General features: G+C 39.2%; 1 protein-coding gene across 2 annotated transcripts; it reads left to right on the top strand.

The window, feature by feature from the left end:
* Positions 1-9,200: 9,200 nt before the first annotated feature.
* Positions 9,201-12,885, top strand: LOC106930758 (transcriptional regulator Myc-like). Of its 2 annotated transcripts, none has more exons than XM_015008521.2 (3): positions 9,201-9,332; positions 10,930-11,623; positions 11,880-12,885. In XM_015008521.2, the coding sequence occupies exons 2-3, from the start codon at positions 10,963-10,965 to the stop codon at positions 12,506-12,508; spliced, it is 1,290 nt and encodes a 429-aa protein (XP_014864007.2). In that variant the 5' UTR covers positions 9,201-9,332; positions 10,930-10,962; the 3' UTR covers positions 12,509-12,885. The 2 variants fall into 2 exon arrangements, with proteins under 2 accessions (XP_014864007.2, XP_014864006.2); XM_015008520.2 differs by lacking the exon at positions 9,201-9,332 and adding an exon at positions 10,451-10,660.
* Positions 12,886-21,707: the final 8,822 nt, after the last annotated feature.

The raw sequence follows: 21,707 nt of genomic DNA on the forward strand, positions 1-21,707 counted from the left end.
TTCACTTTGTGGGTCCAGTGTCTCAAAATGGGACTGCATGTTGCTAAGCAGCTTTGTGGTTTTCTTGTAAAATAAATGCAACATCTTGAAATAACATAGCAGCCTAGTTAAGAGGTAAAACCTATTTGCCTGGTGCTGGATTTGGCAGCTGGATTTTGTTACCTCAATTTGCACTTGCACTTTAGTGTTTAAAAGTATTAAATGTCCTACAACTTTTAATATCTCTCAGTAGATGAGGTCTGATCTCTGTGTGAAGCTCTTATTATGGACCAATTTTAACAGAAAATTGAGATCAAGGGCGTAAATCTCATCTCATTATTAGGGGGGACCATAAACAGATAAATTTTTTTAAGAGCAATTTTGGGGGGGACGGGGCAAAGTTACAGTAAAATCTGGTTTATTTTGTTTTTTGTTTTCAAGCTGCACCATCAAAAATGACTAGTAAGTAGCAATGAATAACATTCATTTTTTCAGTAAACAACCTGTTGAGACCCATAGAAGTCAAACTAAGATTCAAACGTTGCTTAGATCTAATCTCTGTTACACCTTTACAAAAACTTAAGGCTCTGACTAAAAACAGGTTTTAATAAGTAACTCCACTTAATAAAATTCCTCATAAATATTGATTTATTGTAGTGGTTCTCAATACAAGTCATGTGTTATTAAAATTATAACTTAAGTTGCTTTAAACATTTTTGTTTAAAGCAACTTAAGTTATAACATAACTTAAGTTTTTTGGGCAGGGGGTTCATTTTAAAACCTATAAATATGTAGGAATTTAACATTTGGGAAGTATTACTTAAACTTCAAGGTCAGCACCAGAGTTTTATAGAAAAATATTCAGATTTTATTTTGTGGTATTAAAGGCTCTACTTTGAAAATGATAAGAAATAAAGGTATACTTCATTTTGTTTAACTACCAGCTGCAATAGCCCCTCTGCTCTCGGCTCCCATACAGAGCTGTCAGCCAATGGTAATGCTCAGCCGCTCCTTCCCGTTTCAAACTCTTCTTATTAAAGTAAGAGTTAGAGAGCTAAATATAATTGAAATATTGGCTGCCTTCGACAGAAAAAGGAGCTAAGTCTATGAAAGCAATGTAGCAGTTTTGCTAGTTTTGATTTCCAAGACGTTAGGAGGCAGTTTATCACGATTCAGCCAAAGTAATGAAATAACGAACTGTGGACTGATTTGTGTTGTCAATGTTTCTTCCTATTGAGCAGGGAAAGTAAATAAAACGTGTTACATGTATTTTGCTTTAAGCATTTACTTACTGCAGGGCTTTTTGTTAATGCTGCAGAGCCACAGCTAACAGATAGCTCCGGCACGTTCAGCAGCGCAGCTGTTGCTCCTCCTACACTTTGGACTGAACCATTGTTCTAACAATAGTGGGGGGGACTTAAAATTAATTATTTCTTTTTTTTTTTCTTAGATGAATGGCAGATTTACTTCGTTCTTTGTTTCTATTGCCTTTTTTATATTGATATTGTTTAAATACAAGGGTTTCTTTAATGATTTCTTTTGGGGGAATAATTCTAGACTTTTCCAAGATTGGGGGGGTCCGGACCCTCCCTAACCCCCGGGATTTAGGCCTGTGATTGAGATGCTTCACAGGTTAATAGATAGTTGTTGTGGACCTGGGATTTCTTTTTAATTTTTGCACTTCTCCATTATTGTACCTTCACGTAAATATATTCCACCGCTTGGTGATCCAAATCCATTTCTTCTTGAGAAATGAATAGAGTGAATTAATCTTCACAGATCACATTAAGAATGAAGATATTTCCTGACTTGTTATTCTTGCATATATTATCAGTCAGGTAAAACAGCAGTTTGGCGTAGTATTTTAAATAAGACACTTCCTGGGGAATAAAACACAAAAGCACAAACTCCAGTCCAGTGCAGCGAGGAACATTCAGGTCTCTGCGTTGGAGAAAGGAAACAGCAGCTACACAAGTAGACAACCCAACACAGTAGAACAGCTACTGATCTAACCTCAGATTTAATCTTTCTAACACCTACAGTACAGGTATTATTGCCCAGGTATTATTACCCATTCGTACCTTGGGAGACGTTACCAAAACAGGTTACATGTTGGCATCTTTATGCTTAGATCCAGCCACAAAGACTCAAATGCTGAACTAAACTGAGGGTAGGTTGAGTATGTCATGTGACCCTATTAGTGACCATAGCAGTTCCAACAGTGTGATTGTTCTGGTTACAATTCATAAGTCTGGTATTCCATGCTCAAAATTAATTTTTGGATGAAAGTTGAAAAGAAATCAATTTGTTTTTGATCTAAGGACTAGGATTATTGCTGTGAAATTTTATTTAAAGAAAAGAAAAGAAAAGGAAAAAACCTAAAAGCTCAAGCCTCCAAATATTTACATTTTTGACAGGAATTTCTTTTGATGCATTTAATGTAAACTATATAAAAATGTGTATTTTAAAAAAAATTAGCTTTAACATAATCAAGGGCATTTTACTGGAAGTACAGTTATTTGAAAATTATTGACGAAACCCCAAGCATTTAAAAGCTACCAGTGGTGACAGTTAAAACTTATATGCACCTTTATTTAGGAAATCATGACATGACTTAATAAATCTGCGCAATGTAACATGACTGTAGACGATGAAAAAATATCCCTCCGGGTGTTTGTTAGTAATATCCAAAGATGGATTTTCACCCTTTGACCTACAAATATTGAATAACACTAAACAATAACAATAAAGCATCTTGTACATTAATCCAAAGAGCGACCAGTCTTCAAAGAGAGTGGTCTGCCATCTAGTGGCCACACTGAGTCGTTACAGCACCTCGCTTTTCCGGGGCAAGTTTTTCATGATCATGAATTATGTAAATAATTCAGAGAGCCATTTTTTTCATTATGTTTCTGTGCAAGTATTATTATTATTATTATTATTATTATTATTATTATTATTATTATTATTATTATTATTATTATTATTATCTTTTTCTCTGCTGTCTGATTTCTTGAAACTGATGTATCTGGTGCTGACTTATTTGTATAATTTTGTCCTTCACAAGGTATTTAAATCAATAATTTAAAATAACATGTTACAATTTTAAAAAGTGCATTTTAATTACTATCATTTCCAGCTTTCATTATCTCTTTTCTAAAGATAATTATAGATTCCCCCCATATAAGATGCTATACTTTATGAAAATGTCCCTATACTCTGCTGTCACATAATTTTTGAACACTAGATAAACACAAGAGCCCTCTTGTTGAAACCCTATCATCTGTCCCTATCATCTGTCATCTGTTGAGGCTAAGGTTGATATGGGAGTTTGGCTGTTTTTTTCACACTTTACACCAGTGATTACCATACAAATTCATCAAATAATTGCATATTAAAGTACTTGATGCATTTGGAAAACCTAGGACTGATGAAAATCCTCCTAAAATAAATACAACAAAAACTGAATAAACTGTTGTTTATGTTTCCTTTGACGTCTGAGGTTTTTCAAATTCCACTTTGTATGCCCCCTTTTTCCACTTGGACGACATTTAGTGTTCGCCTTCAAAGGTTCAGAGCATACAGACAGACATTTCTGACCTTTTGTTGTTGCGAAATCATTCTGTATCCTCAGAAATCTTTTCAGTATGCTCTCTTCTCTTCAGCTCACCCTACAGGTTTTCTGCTGGATTTGGGCCTGGAGACAAAGATGGCTATGGAATATGTTTAATTTTGTGTCTGTTGAACTATTTCTGGGTTTTGAATAATTATTATGCAGGCAGAAATCACAAAAAAATACACAAAATACACATTTATATCAAGATGCAAAGTACCTGTTTAAACTAGGACAATAATGACACTGTAGAAATAAGGATAAAGTGTTTTTTGTTATTTTGCTGTCTTGTAATGAGAAAACTGAATATAATTTTGAAACAAGTTGGGAACGAAGTTGGAAGGAAATTGAGGAAACTATTTGTTGAATGTGTAGAGCCCCCTAGTGGACACATAGGATTATTATTATTATTTTTTTACACTCCCTAGCAATAACGTTAACACCCAGTGAATGGATCAATTTTCAAGATGTTTTCTACACCTAATCAGTAAGAATGTATAAACAGGTTTTTACTGAGGATCTTTGTATTTTAAGTTTATGATGCCACGCACTTAGTGACATTCTCAGGTACATTCACACAAAACCCACCTGGAGTATTTACCCTGCCACTCCAAAAATATGCTTAATATTTGCCAATTTTCAAAAATAGTTTCCTTTTTCTGGAGAATAAATTCCTCATGTGGTGCTGTGAAAAAAAAATCACTCTCTTTCTTTCATTTTATCACAATTAAATAAATTATTAAACAATGTTTTGCAAACAGGAATTGTATTTTCAAATGATGATTTCAGCTATTTAAAAAAAACATCTCATTTGAATTTATGTGACTGGACCACTTCAAGTGCTTATATTTATACTGCTTGTGGGAAGAAACCCAAAAAGTTTCACCCAACTCATAGTTCAAAGCGCTAAGGAAATGTAAGTAAACTTCTGATTTTGACAAAAAATACATTAATCTCTGACGTATTCCTTCTCTCACTGAGGCATTTCACAAATATAAATAATTTTGGTATTCTAACTGACCTGAAACGAGACGTTTAGTCTGATTTAACCTCAGACAATGAGAAACAAAAGTGTGTAAAAGTCTGGTTTCAACCGCACACTGAACAACCTGGAAAAATTGATGCAGACTACATGTACGTTTTAATACTGCATTACTCAAACGTTGCTTTAAAGTGCCATAAATCATGAATTAGGAATTGAAACATTGTGAAAGTGCAGCTGTTGCCTTTACGTTATGTCTCTTAACAACCTGTTGTTACCGCGATAAAACATTCAGGTTTTTTTCCACAACAGAGCTAGAGAGAGATTCTTTCACCTTTCTTTCCAGCACAAAGGGAAACAAATCAAAGCAGAGAAGAATAAAAAACACAAACCCACCACTCTGTTAACATGACCACGCCGTATATGTTAGCTGTTTCAGGCTTTGTCAATAACTGTCAGTTGTTACTATCAATAATTAATGACACAATTAGCTGTGGACCGGGCCGATTGATCCGCCCGGCTCTGGGTTGTCCTCTCTCTGACTGAAGCTGTGCAGCTATTGATCTTCCAGCTCTTCATGCTGACTCGTGTCTTGGCTGGATGAGGAGGAGCGCGGCCCTGATTTATCAATACGTCTCTGCTGATGTGTCCAGCTGCCCGACATCAGCATGTGTCCGTCTGGCTCTTCATTAAATGCTTTTAAGTGCAGCGTATGCACAACTTGGTCAAACACCATCAGCGTTTCTGCAGTGGAGAAACGACTCTCCTGATGCTGGTGAAGGGAAAAAAACAAAACGTCAATGACATGCAATGAATGCGGCTAGCTGCAGGCGTTTAAGATGCATTTTTCTGATGTAGACGGTTGAATTTGAGATGAATTGTGACAGATTGTTGTGATGAAGTTGTAACATGGAGAAGAAAGCCACAGACCAATCAAATTAAACCAAATTATCACCCTGATTGCATTTAATCCGAACTAAAGTAATTGCAGTAATATTCAACTATATAAACAATTTGAAGGAAAATCTAAATTTATGGTTCTTGTGTCAAATAGTCTCGTACTTTTCCTTTTATTTACATACTTTACATTTATTTCAGTGGCTCTAATCACTTTTCCCACACAGGACCATTCACTTAAAAATAAACACTTTCATTTAAAAACTGCATTTTGTGTTTATGTTGCTGTTGACAAATATTTATAAATCGGTTTCATATTCTGAAACACTGAACTGTGACACACATGCAAAAAAAACAGGAAATAAAAAAGGGGGGAAATTTTTTTTTTCCCACAGCTTTAAGTTTAGAAAGCTTACTCCTGGAAGCATAAATATTATGGATCTGTTTTTCAATCTTTGCTCGTCTGAACCTCTGGAAGTTCAATCAAGTTCTGGAAAATCTTCTGGAAGTTTTTTTTCCAGAAGTTTTAAGATATTTCCTATGCAGATATCGATCCTGAACGTTTTGGTTTCGCATTTTGTCAGCAACCTCTCAGACCAAGTTGATGTAAAACTTTAACCAGATGTGCTGACGGACATTTAACCAAATGGTAACCTTGTGTGGATTCGTTTTTTGCAACAACTCCTAATTTATGCATCTAATTATTTTAAAAGTAATCTGAGTTCTTTCTTTCATCACAACCAGCCATTCAAATGAATAATTAAAAGCCCAAAATAAACGGAAAAGTCACACCAACAATGAGTGTGTTTAAACATCACTGCAGCTGTTTTTATAATCAAATAACTAAACTTAGGAACTGAGACGAATGTAAAGATTTGAGTATTAAAAAAAAAATCCCAAAAATACGCATATCCTTAGATTTCATCACAGTCCTAACACGTGAGCAGATGTCAGCGCAACGCCTGAAGGTTGAAATGTATTCGAAGCCGCACAGCTCAGATCGTTAGATCTGTGGTCAGAAATAAGGGAAGTTCAGACCAGCAGCATCCGAGAGAAAGGGAACAAAGGAAGCTGCTTCTTCCAAAGTGTGCTGAACAAGCTGATGACTAATTCAACATTCGAGAAATCCAACTGCAGAATTCGTCTCGCATGTCCTGAAGAGCATCACCCAAGAAGGACAATGTGCAGCTGGAGATTTAGAGGAAATTAGCTTCACAGTTTTGAGTTTCTTCACTCGGTTTTCTTTTATGTCAAACACTCAAGCGTCTGGTGCCATCACTGTTAGATTTAGTGCCACAAATGTGTTTCTGCAGGTGAAAAGCCTGAAGACTGCTTAGGAAGCAGCTCCTACTGGCAAAGCTTTCTAATCGATGGGTTAATGTTTAAACCTCAAAAGTTGCCACTTCATCTTCCTCTCTGGCAGACAAGTGAAAGTTTAGGGTTCAAACTGATATTGGGAACTCTTCATAACTTCTTCCAACTTGATAAAGACTCTGTTGGCACAATGTTCTTTAAGTTGGTGTGTTCTTTAATTTGGAGGTTAGAGATCGTGGAGCAAACGCCCGCACTGGGTCCCCACCTATCAGAGGAAACAATGCCAGTCCCTGTTAAAAGCTTTCCTCTGTGTCCCCAGGCGCTGTGAAACACGGTAACGCAGGAAACATCCGGAGCTGATAAGCAAAGGCGGCCACACCGCTGAACCTGCCGGTTATGATCAATATCCTGCTCACAGCGTCTCGCTGTGAGGAAAGGAGAGGCGTGAGAGAGAGGGGTCCGAGGGCCGAGCGGCGAGGAAAGAAGATCTGCTTCAGTCTCGGTTTGGGGATTTCCTTCTCCTCTTTCTGATAACAAGAGAAACTCATGCAATTTATCTGCAGTTTTACCAAATTCTTCCAGCCTTTGCCTTCGGCTCTCCTCTTTCCAAAAACCGGTTCTGCTAGAGTCTGAGGTGATTCTTCATGAATGAGTTCCTGTTGTAAAAATCATAAAGCTGACTCTGCTTCTTCTCAAACATTTAAAACCCCATGTGTTCCTCTTCAGAATGAAAAGAAGGACAATTCAATAAAACACAAAAACAGAGAGAATAATTAAGTGGTTTTAGGGTTCAGACAAACAGAAAGAGCAAACTAGTTTCCCAAAAGACTTTAGTGTCATTTGGGAAACAAAACCAATGAAACAAATATCTGTCTTATTGCATTCAAAGCAAATGTCACATCAGCACAGCAAATCTATTGTGAGCCCAATAAAAGCATCTAAATCTAACAGGGTTTGTTTCCCTGACCATCCTCCTCCCTGTGTCTACTGGCAAAAAAAAGACAAGAAAGAAAGAGAAAAGCATTTCTTTTTTTCCCATGTTTCATTTGTCCTGTAGAACTGGAGTCCAAAGTGTGGCTCAAGGGCCATTCATGGTCCTTAATGTTACAATTTTGGTCCTCTTCAAAATAAGACAGAACATGTTAAAGAAAACAGATATAAAGCAGCTACTCACCTTAATCTGCCTGTATCTATAGTCACGGCGAACAAAATATCTTATCACCGTTACAGGAACCAATAAGGGTTTCAATAGGGGAGGCACCAGGGATTTTATTGGAAATTTTGAGCAACATTTTACTGGGAATATCCCAGGTGAGATTGTGCAACTCCAACAAAATATTAATTTATTTTAAGGAGTTTTACTCATCTTTGTCAAAAATCAAGTCCTTTAAGGTCCATGTCCTGGTATTATACAATAGCTACACACTGACTTTTCAAATGTGATCCCCAGTGATAATTGAGAACGAGCTATTAAAAAAACGCTAAATGTGCTGTCTTGAAGTTCAGCAGGTCACAGAATGGTGCAAAGTTTCACCATTCCTCTTTTCTTGTTCCTTCCCTTCAGCGAGCCAAACTTTCATCTAATTTTTTATGGTTTTATTAGACTTTTGCCTTCTTTTATTATTATTTTTTAATTATTATTATTTACATTAATAGGGATTCAAAAGCGTTAACACTCTTAAATTAGTAGTTTGTTCAACCACCTTTTGATTCAGTTGCAGCATTTGGTCTCCAGTGGCTGGGTGAACCTCCCACACAGTGATTTGACTATACTTATCTGTTTACAGCAGGTCTCTAAATCCATCTGATTGGAGACATATCTTGTGCCCAGCCCTCTACAGAAGACCCAACAGTTTTCTGTGGAGAAACTTTAACATTTCTCTCACAGTCATGGCGGCTGTTGTTGCTGTAGCTGCACGCCTGGACTCTAGAAAATTTTAAAATTCCTGTTTTTTCCCTTTGGCTTGCATTTGAATAATTATTTATTCATGACTTTGTCCACCTTACCAAGCTCTTGTATCATGATGTAGCCACCACAATGTTTCACTGTGGATATATATTTCTTAAGTTTTATATTGAAATAATTTTTTTAGCTATTTTTTATTCTTCCTTGAGTAAACTTTTGGTCAGCTCCTTTTCAATTTTTTTTTTTACTAATATGTTGAAATAGCGCTACTTTTATTCTTTGGTTGCTCTACCTAGTTCTGATGCTGAGTAGTCACATTTTAAAATACTTTAATTCTGTAAAGTCATAAGTTATTCTCTTAAATCACGAATATAATTTAAGTCTACTCCTCCTTCATGCAGATGCAATAAAAGTTGTGGTTTGTTCATCAGCTAGAGCTGGTTTTCCCACCCATTTGGTGTGATCCTGCGCTCTTCCTATGCACCAGCAGAGGGCGGTCTAAGTCCGTAAAAACTCCTCCTCGGTGCTCGCTCTTCCGTCCAACTGCGGTGTGGGTCTGATTACTTTAATTGCTTCCTTCCTGTTTTTAACTGGTGCCAATCCCTCCAAGTTAAAGAGGATCCTCTTTCCTAAGGACGGCGGTAAATATTCCACACTTTATTCAAGTCTGTGACTGCATGTTTGACATGCAGCCACAAACTGCAGGTATTCAGCGTTGTGGCAATCACCTGTTTCAGCTGGTTCAAGGCTGTCAGCTGCTGCTGCACACACACCAAGGTGATCTGCAGCACCTGTGGTCCTGCAAAACTGCTGTTTAAACCGCGCAAACATGACGCGTTTTGCGTCACTTTGATAGAAAAATAAGAGTGAATTGTGCCTTTCTCTACATTAATGAGTTAAAATTGGTCAAATGAGTTGTGGGTTGATTATGTAGACGTCTACGTTTGGGAGTCTTTTCTGCCTTGCTTGCATATATTTTGAGTGCAGAGTGAGACTAATACGTAAAAAATGTTCATACTTCTGACTTGTTTGACTCAGTAACAGAGAGAAGTAGTAATTATGAGACATTTATGTCTGAATTATTGGAAAGCCAAGTAAAGTAAAAATAAAAAGTGCCAAACCTCCAAAAAATTATGTAAAGTAATCTCAAAATTGTAAGAACAAATTGACAGATTTCTAAATCGTATTCGTGCAACAATTCGTGAAAATTACGCTATTCCTATTCTTAAATATTCTAATTTGTGGCTTATCAAAAAAGGCCCACCAATTATTATTATACATTTTCTTTGCAAATTTCACCTTCAACCAACCACCTGATCTGGCGTAAACCCAAAGAATGGGCCAGCAACAGCCAGGATGAAGATGAGTCGATGGACTCTTGTGGACCTGTGTTGAAATTCTGCAGAGAAAATATAATGGTGCCCAGTCCTGACATAACGACCTGTCATTACTACCGTCTGTTAGTATTTTTGTGGGTTCGTCAACACTACTATGACCCCTCCCACTCCCACAAGAACTAGATACCGTCTTAATCCTAAAAGGGCGAAAAATATTGCAGCCATAAACTACGTTTGCCGTTTGTATCGTGTCTTGTGAGAAGAAGTGAAGCCTTATCGAGTGTAAATTATTTTAGTTTTGCTAAAAGCGTCAAATAAAACCGGGTCGTGGCGCATTTTCGTCGCCGGTCACCGTTTCGCGGGAAAAACTGGCGGAAGGATCCCAGATGAGTGATGCGGCCCGCTTAAATAAGCAGCTGCAGAACGCGCAGTTGCTAGTATCACGCTGCTTTTAAGGCGCTGTGGGTCGTCCGGTCCAAGTCGCGTCTGTACGTATGCTTCATTACGTACCCACTACGCTGAGCTTTACGACGCCCTCCGTGGAAGGATTTAATGTCACAGCCGTCGTGGAATAACTTTCCTGCACGTTGTTTTTTAGCACCTCCTTTCGCCCACTGTGTAAAATCTGAAAGGTAAGGATGAGTGAGGATCTGCAGAGTTGTCATTGCGAAAGCGGGGGTTCCCCCTCCGTACTTATTTTACTAACTGGTTCTAGTTTCTGCATGCACCTGCTGCTGCAGCACCTGTGCATGCATGCAACGCGTGCACTCGCACACACAGGGGTCAGTGTTTTGGAGTGACCATGTGATGTTGCACACACTCTTGTAGGATTGGAGCCAAACAGCTGTTTGCTGCTACAAACCTAACCTGTATTTTGCTCTTCTTCTTCTTTTTCCGCCAGCTTCGCAATAAGGAGAGCCCCATAACAGGAATCATGCCGCTGAATTCAGTTTTGGCGAATAAGAATTACGATTACGACTACGACTCCCTGCAGCCCTTTTTCTACTATGACAACGAGGAGGAGGACTTCTACCCGGAGCAGCCGCAGCCTCCGGCGCCGAGCGAAGACATCTGGAAGAAATTCGAGCTCCTCCCGACCCCTCCCCTCTCCCCGAGCCGCCGGCCGTCCCTGTCCAGTCTCTTCCCTTCCACCGCCGACCAGCTGGAGATGGTCACCGAGTTCCTCGGCGACGACGTGGTCAACCAGAGCATCATCTGCGACGCAGACTACTCGCAGACCTTCCTCAAGTCCATCATCATCCAGGACTGCATGTGGAGCGGCTTCTCGGCGGCGGCCAAGCTGAAGAAGGTGGTGTCGGAGCGGCTGGCCTCGCTGCAAGCCGCGCGGAAAGACGCCGCCGCCGCCGCTGCTGCAGCCGCTTCGGTGGACCCGGCTGCGGGTGCTGCGTGGAGGCTGAACAGCAGCTACCTGCAGGATCTCAACACGTCCGCGTCGGAGTGCATTGATCCGTCTGTGGTTTTTCCCTACCCGGTGGCGGAGACGCCCAAGCAGACTGCAGGGACGGTGCGGAGCAAGGATCTGGGGCTGGACACGCCGCCCAACAGCGGGAGCAGCAGCAGTTGTAGTGACTCAGGTAAGCTGAATGGGCGCTGCGCAAGAGGGGGCGCCAAAAATGATGGCATTTTCGGTATTTAAGATTAGTTTATGCAGTGAACCCCCTCTCCCCCCCAGAGGGTGATTGTAATGTGTCTGCATTCACCTCAGAAAGTACTTAGCTGCGCCCCTGGGCATCCATCATGCAGACACACCCCTCTCCAGAGCATGACTGCTGATTTAAATTTAAAGAGTTACATGGTGTGATTGATTTATTTATTTATTTTTGTGTGTAGAAGAATATGATGATGAGGATGAAGAAGATCAGGAGGAGGAGGAGGAGGAAGAAGATGAGGAAATCGACGTGGTCACCGTAGAGAAGAGGCACGCGGTGAAACGGTGCGACCCCAGCCCGGTGGAGAGCCGGCACGCAAGCCCACTGGTGCTGAAGAGATGCCACGTCTCCACTCACCAGCATAATTATGCCGCCCATCCATCCATGAGGCACGAGCAGCCGGCTGTCAAGAGGCTGAAGCTGGAGAGCAGCAGCATCACCGCAGCAGGAGGAGGAGGAGTGAGCGGAGGGAGCTCCAGCAGGGTCCTCAAACAGATCAGCAGCAACCGCAAGTGTTCGAGCCCGCGAACGTCCGACACCGAGGACTACGACAAGAGAAGGACTCACAACGTGCTGGAGCGCCAGAGGAGGAACGAGCTCAAGCTGAGCTTCTTCGCCCTGCGAGACGAGATCCCAGAGGTGGCCAACAACGAGAAGGCGGCCAAGGTGGTGATCCTGAAGAAGGCGACAGAGTGCATCTACAGCATGCAGTCAGACGAACAGAGACTCATGTCACTCAAGGAGCAGCTGAGGAGGAAAAGTGAACTTTTAAAGCAGAGACTTGCACAGCTACAGGGTTCTCGTGTTTAAAAGATAACATTTAAGACTTGTTTTTCTTTTTTTATGTTATGAAAGTTCAAGAATTGATGTACAGTTGCATGCAGATGTTTGATGGGTTGAATTGTTTGGAATCTTTGATTTCAATGTTTAAACTGCCTCAGCTGAAGTTATGGGTGGATAAAATATTTAAAAGTTTATTTTTATTAATAAAATGTTTAAAATGGGTCTGTCCTGTTCACAGACGGCTCAAAGTAAAATATAAATTTTTATGTTTTGTAAATAGGTAATATTTCTTAAGAAAATGTATTTTTCAATTGCAAATGTCTGGGTGAGACTCACTTTTTGTTTTTTCTTTTGCAATATGTTCTTTGATCTCTTTTGAATTATAAAAAAAATGTTTTCTTGAATTTGACTCTTTTGTGTTGCACTAAACATCCAAGTGTAAACAAGGATTAAAAGAAGGCAGATCTGCATACATGAGCCTTTGTATCTGAGCTGGACAGATATTTGGGTGTGGTGACATTATTTAGGATACGCATGTGATCTTTATCTAAAGGGAACGGTTCATAAAAGGTGATGGTATTTTAATCTGAATTGTTTTTCAGTTAAAATGTAAAATTTTATAACTTCTAAAACATCTTTGAGCAAGGAATCCAAAGTGTGACCTGTATCTTTTTATTAAATACACAAAATTGTATAGAAATAGTGACATTTTTCTTAAATAATCCATAAAATGGTGTGCACACTTTTTGAAAATATGCTCAGATTCTGTAACTTTAAGCATGTGTAAAACCCTTTTACAAGTTTAAATAAATGTTAAAATACTCTGAAAAATATTTTAAAATAGCGTAAAAATATTAGATTGAAAATAAGTTTTTGACATTTCGATCAAATTCTGCTTGAACTTACATAATATTCCCATTAAAAGTAGCAAATTTAGATTAAAAAATCTTTCGAGCTCTATTAAGCTCTTCTAAAATCAGTAGAGTAATGCATTTATTATAGTTGATCAATAAAATAAAACTTTATGCTTGATTTTCACGTAGAAACGTAGGTTCCACCTGTACGTCACACCTGACTCTACGTCAGCCTGTCCCTCGAGCTATTTTTCCAGTCTCCCCGTGACGTCACGCGCCCTATCCCTGCTCACTCTGTGAGCGCGTGGTCCTGGTCGCGAGCACATGGAAGTGAGCTCGAGTTGAGACGCGCCTCCGACCATCTCCATCGTGCAGACATTAATAATAATAATAAAAAACGGAATATGACCAGAAAGATGGAGCATCAGGAACTGAGACACAGCAGCGGGTTTTTAAACTAAATCTTCCTCTAAGATGCACGAGCAGGTAAAGCTGGTTTATCTTTCATGTCTGCATCTTGTAAACTTCACATGAAGCGGTTTCTGGAAGCATAGAGACCGCATGGAGGATTTTATAAACCGTGAATGTGACTATCTCTACCTGCGTGGAGCGATTGTTCTCAGGAGGATTGCTGTGCTCGGCTTGCTCCGTCTCTATTGTCTGACCAACTCCTGGTAATGCTGCAGAGTTTGGAGCTCAGGCTCTTTAAAACATGCTGTTTTCAGATTTATTCCGTTTTTATGCTCGGGATGACAGGATTTAACAAAGAGAAAGGCTTGTGCTGCTTTCAACCATGGCTTTGTTTCTGCTGTTACTGTACTGCACAGTTCAGGATCATAACAAAAGATAACAATAGGCATCAGTGAGAGCTCTGTGTAAATGCACATGGGTCCTGAATCCTCAGGTTTTCTTCACAGGTCGCACAAACCTTCCATGCTGCAAGCACAGATCTTAGAAGGTGTATTTTTTTAAACCATTTGTTGGTGAATATGTGCTGTAAAAAGCAGTAAAAGAGGATGGCGTGTAGCCTCTTCAGACATGAGAGCAGGGGTGTCTCCAGAAAGTTTTAACATGGTGGCCAGATGGTGGTCTTTGTGTGGAGCTCCAAAACCAAAACCTCTGTAGAGGGGTTTCTATTATCTACAGGGAAGAATATGTGATATTAACCAGTTAATTAAATAATTAATGTAGATGAATAAGTTAATACATTTCCTACATTCTACAGTGGATCACCAATATTCGCAGAGATTAGGGAGCACAGTCACCTGCAAATACCTAACATTCACAGATACTTGAGACTATGTCTAAAAATGCTCATTAAAGCCTAATTTAATAGTCCAAACAAATCAAAATTAGCTTAATTTGTATTAATAAGTGCTAATCTTAGGACTGTGACAGAAGCTAAAATCCACGGTCTAATTTAACTCTACTCTTTTTGGTACAACCAATCAGCATCAAGGGAAAAAAAATAGTACTCCTGTACTGGCTGCTTTGCAAACGTCAACCAATAGCGTGTCAACTAGCATTGCAGGAGTTCATTGTGTATTTAAAATGCCGTGGAGATTTTGTGTATCCTTCTCCTGACTGATGCCTTTGTACAGTGAGATCCTTTCTACCATTTCTAACATCTGCAAACTGACATAAATGAACAGATGTCATGAAAATCCTACTAGAACAATTGAACTTTACATTTCTTTAGATTCTCTATAATTGATGGCAGGCGTTAATGCAAGAAAGCTGAAACGGGATAGAATTATTCTGAAATAAATTGTAGTTTATTGGCTACTTCAAGCTACTAAAGAAAGTTCCACAATCATCTGCATTTTCTCGACTGAGATTGGGTCCGATGAAACACCAGTTCTAAGTAAAAAGTTGCCATATGAATGTTAAAAATCACACAGAAGCTATTCTATCTCCCCCAGCTGCCACAACCGATGTACGTTTCAGCTACCGAGATGCTAAAGCTCACAAAGAGTAGTGTGGACATTGGGATGATGCAAGATGTTTATCTGGTGCCTTGCAGCGCTCTCTAGAGTAGTAAGCTGTATTTTGGATGTAAAATAAGTAATATATTTTTCTATCCTGGTTACAACTGCCATTTCAAACCACATTTCTGTGGCCAAATTTTCAGCATATAACCAGGTCCTGCGCCACTAAAAATACATGCACTGAGGTTTAGCCCAGTTCTGTCAAACACTTAGGTAAGGTAATTTTATTTATATGTCACATTTTCAGCAACAAGGCAGTTCAAAGTACTTAATGTAACCTTCTTTCAACTGCAGATAAAAAATATATATATATGGCCAAAGTCTTGGTCAGTTTTACTGGTTTCTAAATCACAAGTTGGTTAAGGAGAAATAAACTGGAATCAGACAGTGAGTGGCTGAATTGTTGCTGTACTGCAGGGCGAGTTTGAATTCCTATCAGATGTGTTAATTCCTCCACACATCATGATAGAACCTTCTGTTTTTTACTGTAAAGCAGACAGTCTCTTATGCTAATTTGATTGTGTTCATCTACTTTTTATAAGTCCGTCCACTCTAACTAATTCCTCTAGGTTTGTATTATCTCTGCACACCTGATACTTTAGATTTTGAATCTTGTTTCAATCAGCGCTTCATCCACATCGCTCCAGATCAGCCTGGAGCGATCAAACAAGCTCTGCAGAGGGCTTGTTTTTTGTTTGTTTTTGTTTTTTTTTTAACCTTTTGGTAGCTTGAACCAGTTTTCTCCCTAGTCCTTTCCCTTCAGTGTAATTGTGCTGTTTCTACTGTTTTCAGATATTAATATTAGAAAACAGAGTGAAGGAAATATCAGGAATTATTTCTCTTTTAAAGCTTTGCAGGATATCGTCTTTTTTTTCTTAGCTTGTTTGTTTTGTGAGATGCTAAAATTGCTTAATTAATTAATATTTATGATGATCTCATGGTTTATAAGATTTCGATTAGATACAAGTTATCCAGTAGCACCTTTTCTTATGCTAAGTATTTAAACTGATTTGCATAGATCATCTTGTTCCAAGAAAAACAAAGAGCTAATTCCCTATTGTAAACATCCTGAATGTGTTTTTAGGAATCCCAAACATTAGTATAAACAGACAAAACCTCTATTTCCAAAGCTGCATCTGCACCAGATTTGGAAACAACTGTTGCATCGGAAATGGATTAAAACCTTTTTATTCTACAGCAGATTCACTCTTGTGTCGTCCAGATGGCCTTAAACATGTCAACCGTCCCGCAGAGTTTCTCTTTATTGTAATTTAGCAAAACAAAGAGAGATTTAACAGATTGTCTTCAATATCCAACGACTCTATGGACACAAAAAGAGCAAGAGCTTATTCAGTCTGAATATGGATTTTGGAGTCAGAAGAAATGATCAAACTAGAATAAAACAAACATACATTAAACATGGAAAAAAGTAACAGAGCGGCTTATTTGTGTTGTTAGAAACTAAAAACTCTTGGAAGTTGTGGTTTGTATATTAATAAATCTCCAACTGTTTATCTTATTGTACATTTAGAACATTGCAAATAAAAGTACAACACCAAGACATCGACAACAATCCTTAAAGTCCTGCTTATAATAAAAGTCTTGCAGCTTGAAATATAAGATCTGCGTGATTTCCAGGAAACGTTCCGGAAAAGCTGAATTCCCCGCCGCAGTGATACATACTTAGAGGACACAGAGGTCTGCTGTTATGTAATCTGACGGCATTTTTCCATCCTGGAAGCTGGAATAGATTAAAGCATCTGATCCTCCTTAAAACGTTGCTCGTCTGCCAGTTGAATCTTTTCGCTCGTTTTGCAGCATCGTTTTTATACAATAACTTCATGCCCTGCTTCGCCTCATGTGCTATCTGTCTCGTCAGTCAGCGAGGATGAACTTGCTGTTCGCTGCCAGCTTCGAGTCTGGCTTGGGAATGCGAGACTTTTCAGGAAAATGCTGCCGCGTGGTTTGGACATCCTGTGGTTCTGCAGCGGTTTTTGAGCATTTTGCAAAACAACCGTTTTTGAGCTGTTTAGATGTTTATGTTTATTGTTGTGCGGTATTTCAGATGCGTCTCAATAAATTTGAAAATTTTGAACAAGTTTATTTCAGTGATGAAATGCAAAAAATGAAACTTGGATACACATAGTTATATATTTATTTATTAGCTTCTTAGAGCTAATCAAAGTACAACATTCAGCTGCATTATATATAGTATTCAAGCAATAACACTTTTTAAATATAGAAATTTGGTCGTATTGAAAAGTTAAGTCCAGTTTATTTCTACAGCATATTTCAGCAGCAAGGCAGTTGAAAGTGCTTTAAATCACAAAAACACCACAGTTATCAATTACGAAACAATAAATAAACATTACATTTTGTTAAATATCATCAAAACCATCTGGCAAATATGTTGATCCACGTTCCATTTACTGCTAATCAAAGGCAACTATAAACCCCTGGGTGTTTAGCCTTGATTTAAAGGAGTTCAGTGTTTCAGCTGTTTTGCAGTTTTCTGGAAGTTTGTTCCAGATTCGTGCTGCACAGAAGCTGAATCCTGCTTCTCCATGTTTGGTTCTGGTTCTGGGAATGCAGAGCAGAATCAGAATGTTGATGCAACAGCAGCAGATATGTAATGTAATTTATAAACTAACAAACACATTTTAAAGTCTATTCTCTGACCTACTGGCAGTCATTGTAAGGACTTTAGAAATGTGATGTGCTCTATCTTTCTGGTTTTAGTGAGAATGCCAGCAGCAGCGTTCTGGATCAGCAGCAGCGTTCTGATAGATTTTTTTTTAGGTACTGGTGATGACACAGTAGTAAATTAGACTAAAGATAAACGCACGGATGAGTTTTTATATGTCCTGTTCTTCAGGTGATGGAAGGCCGACTTTGTAACTGTCTTTATGTGGCTCTGAAGTTTCAGGTCTGTATGAAGTATGTTTATATGCTGTACAGTACATACACTAAGTACTTCATCAGAGCTGCTCATTATATATGAATTACTGCATGGATGGGATCACAGCAGAGGTGTTAATGAAGCACAAGTTGCTTTAATTGTGACCCTCAGCTTGTTTGCATCGTTGGTTTTGGTATCTCATCTTCTTCTTGACAATGCTCCACATGTTCTCTGTAAGGTGCAGGGTAGACTTTGATGGCCAATCAAACATCATACTATGGACATTAAAAAATGGATTTTATGTTGTTTTGGCATATGTGTAGTTTACAACAGCATAGTAAATACATCAGCCATGACAAAGAGGAACGACTATTGATTGTTGATGAGCTGCAACGTCTAATTTTTTTAATGACGTTATTGGACGCCAAAAAAAGAGAACAGAAAACATCAGTGGGGTGTTCGCCCTCTCCATTGGACCAGAACCTAAAAGGGGAAGCTCAGTGTTTTGGTCCAACAGTACATCCCTCTTGGACAATCGCTCCTCAAAACTATTCAACCTGCTCTCTGGCTGAAAAACCGGCTTCTGGAAGTTGAGTGGTTGGGGCAGTTTTTCGCATAAACGAACACACCCAAGAAATTCTGACAGTGGCTCCGCATGTGAAAGGGGGCGAAAGGTTTGTCCCCAGGGACAACATGAGGCGGAGAACAAAATGACGCAATTTTTGTCACAAATGAAACAATGCTGCTGCTGGCCTGGTTCTCTAATGGTGGGACTACTTTGTCTTTGTCTTCAACTGACCTTGATGTCGCACCTTGCCTTTGTACTGGTGTAACACCACCATTTTTGGGATGGATTGAACCAAACGTGACACACACATCCCAAACCACGCACAGTTCAGCACTAAGTACACTAGGAAAATACTGTGAAATCCTTGCTGGTTTGGCTCTCTCTCTCTCTTAGTCTACACATACTACAAACAAGGAACATATCTTAAATAAGAGTACACTAAGCCATTTATAAAACCTATCAGATTTATCCCCTAATGACCTAAAAATGAAATATAGTTTAAAAGTCCAGAGGATTCTACATTAATTTCCCGCAACAACAGTCTTCTCAGGGTTGCAGATTTTAGGAACACTTTAGCCTAAAGCACAGTAACAATTGAATGTCATGGATAACTGCAGAAGGCGTTGATTTTGGAAGAAAAGCTAATTATACCTAGCAAAATGAACAGAAGGTGGAGAGAAGCGTGTAGCGTGTCCCCCCCTAAGGTCTGTACACACTCTGCAAACACGGAGAAATTTGTTCTTCTACTCAGGGTGTCATAAAAAGAATAAAGTCCTTTCTGGGCAGGACATTTCAAACTTCACAAGAACCCGTGTGCAGAACTCCTGGGAAGTCCTGCAGCATTTATTGGTAATAACCGTGCAAACTCGTAACATCTGACCAAACAGACACTAAAAGCTAAAAGCTCTGAACACGGTTCGAGAATAAGCAAGAGCAGAGACCCAAGCAACAGACTGAAGACTTTTGTCATCCAGTTTTTGATAGGAAGAGAGGGAATAGAGAAAAACAATAAGTTATGCAAATGTAAATCATTGAGCTTGTTTTAATTTATCATGCGATTAATTGATTTATTGCTTATTGCAACAGGCCTGGCAACAAAGAATTTAAATATCCTCTACAAAATAATCCACTAAAAAGGGAATTTTCTACAAATATTTCAGGGTTACGTTCCCCAGAAAAATCAGATGCTGAACTGCAAATAGGCGGGGGTTCACTGTATAACTCGACATGCTGGGTGTTTTCATCTTGCAACTGCTTGATCCTCTTCTCTTTGCTCCCTGCAAGAATCCTGACACAGCTCATGCCTCAGAATGACACGCAGCTTTAAACACACTGTGTTTGGTCTGAGTTCAGTCACAGTGAAGAGGAAACATGATCCCCTCAGACAGCAGGACAGGAGCTCTGCAGTGCTGCTTAACAGGAATGAGGAGGGGGTGCAGGCCGAAGGAGGAGAAAGTGAGAAAAAAAACGAGGTTCCCAGGTTGTCCGGGAGAGATGAGTCACAATCTGCAGCCGGCGTGTTGGACTTTCTCGCCGTCGGTCCAGCTCAGGCATGCGGGGAGGAGAACAGACACAAACTGTTTAACTGACCTACATTTTATGTTTATGTGTCCTGCCACTGTGCGAGCGTGAGGGCTGGCGGTTGAAACGAAACATGCCCGCACGTTTATTAGGCCGCTTTCCATACTCCCGTATGGAGCTGACAGCGAAGGAGGAGCAAGAGACGAATGGACCTCCTTTGTTGTTTCTATCCACATCAGTGAAAGGGCAACGCCCACATGTTGCAATGATGCCAAACATGATGAGAGAGTTTCAGAGCTCCTCCAGAGTGTTGATGTAAGATTAGAACCTAGGTGGAAGTCGTAAAAATTCCTGCTTTGTCAAAGTTCTTTCATATCTTCCGTTCTTGCGACACACTTTATGATGTGCCTGAAGGAGCGGCAGGACTGCAGAGTAACAATAAAACCACTGTTCTAACAACAGAGGCTTGGACTGAAACTTTTTTATGCTCTTAATTGGAATTTGTGTTCATCCTCAAGATATCTTTAATTTGTCAAATATCCAAAAATCTCCTTTCATGTGTAGCTTTTTGGTAAATGGGATAGAAAGATTTCCTCTTAATAACCTCTAAAAGTCAAATCTTTTTACTTGTGGACTTTTATTGACCCACAATGGAGAAATTATTGTGCAATAGCTCCAGGGCATGTAAATTCACACGAATATAAAAAGATAAAACATATAATAAAAACAGAATTACGGTTAAGATACAGTGCAGTTATGGCAAAATTACAACATAAAATGCTTTGGAATAATTAAAAGTTGCAACTCCAATCCAAAGTTGCATCTGAGAAGATTTATTGAAATCATTTACAAATTGTGCTTGTATTTTTGGATTAAAAGCAGACTATTAACATAAAACTATTCAAACAACAGAGATGTACAAAAACCGGCAGGTATGCAAATACATTAATTTGTTGGGAGCAGCAATGGTTATAAAATCTAACAGTTGTTGGGAGGAAGGATCTATGATAACACTTCTTTGTTCACTTGGGATGCAGCAGTCTGTCACAGTAGGAGTTCTCCAGTGCAGCAACAGCTTCATACATGGGGTGGTAGACTGCCCCCTGCAGTCCAAATCACCTCAGCCTTCTCAGCAGGTAGAGTCTGCTGTGACCCTTGTAAAAAGTGTAAAGAACCAAAGGCAGAGAGAGAATTGGGTTCACACCATCTCCTCCATCAATCATTTATTTATCTGCATTTTAAGCCAAGAAATCAGGTAATTCAGAGTTCTGTGAAACAACAAACAAGCAACAAAAAAACTTGCAAACAGCAGTTTATGATATTCCAGGTATTATTCATCACAGGTAACTCTGAGCAAATGGGTTTATAACCTTGATTTAAAGGAACTCTGTGTTTC

The sequence above is a fragment of the Poecilia mexicana genome, unplaced genomic scaffold (assembly GCF_051168715.1).
Source record: "Poecilia mexicana isolate PSO_F unplaced genomic scaffold, ASM5116871v1 scaffold_20, whole genome shotgun sequence".
Taxonomy (NCBI): Eukaryota; Metazoa; Chordata; class Actinopteri; order Cyprinodontiformes; family Poeciliidae; genus Poecilia; species Poecilia mexicana.

What these genes read in the sequence shown, in the direction of transcription:
- LOC106930758 (XM_015008521.2), top strand. Translation starts at nt 10,963, where the DNA reads ATGCCGCTGAATTCAGTTTTGGCGAATAAGAATTACGATTACGACTAC. An exon ending in CAGCAGTTGTAGTGACTCAG is followed by an intron (nt 11,624 to 11,879) that starts GTAAGCTGAATG and finishes TTTTGTGTGTAG; the next exon opens with AAGAATATGATGATGAGGAT.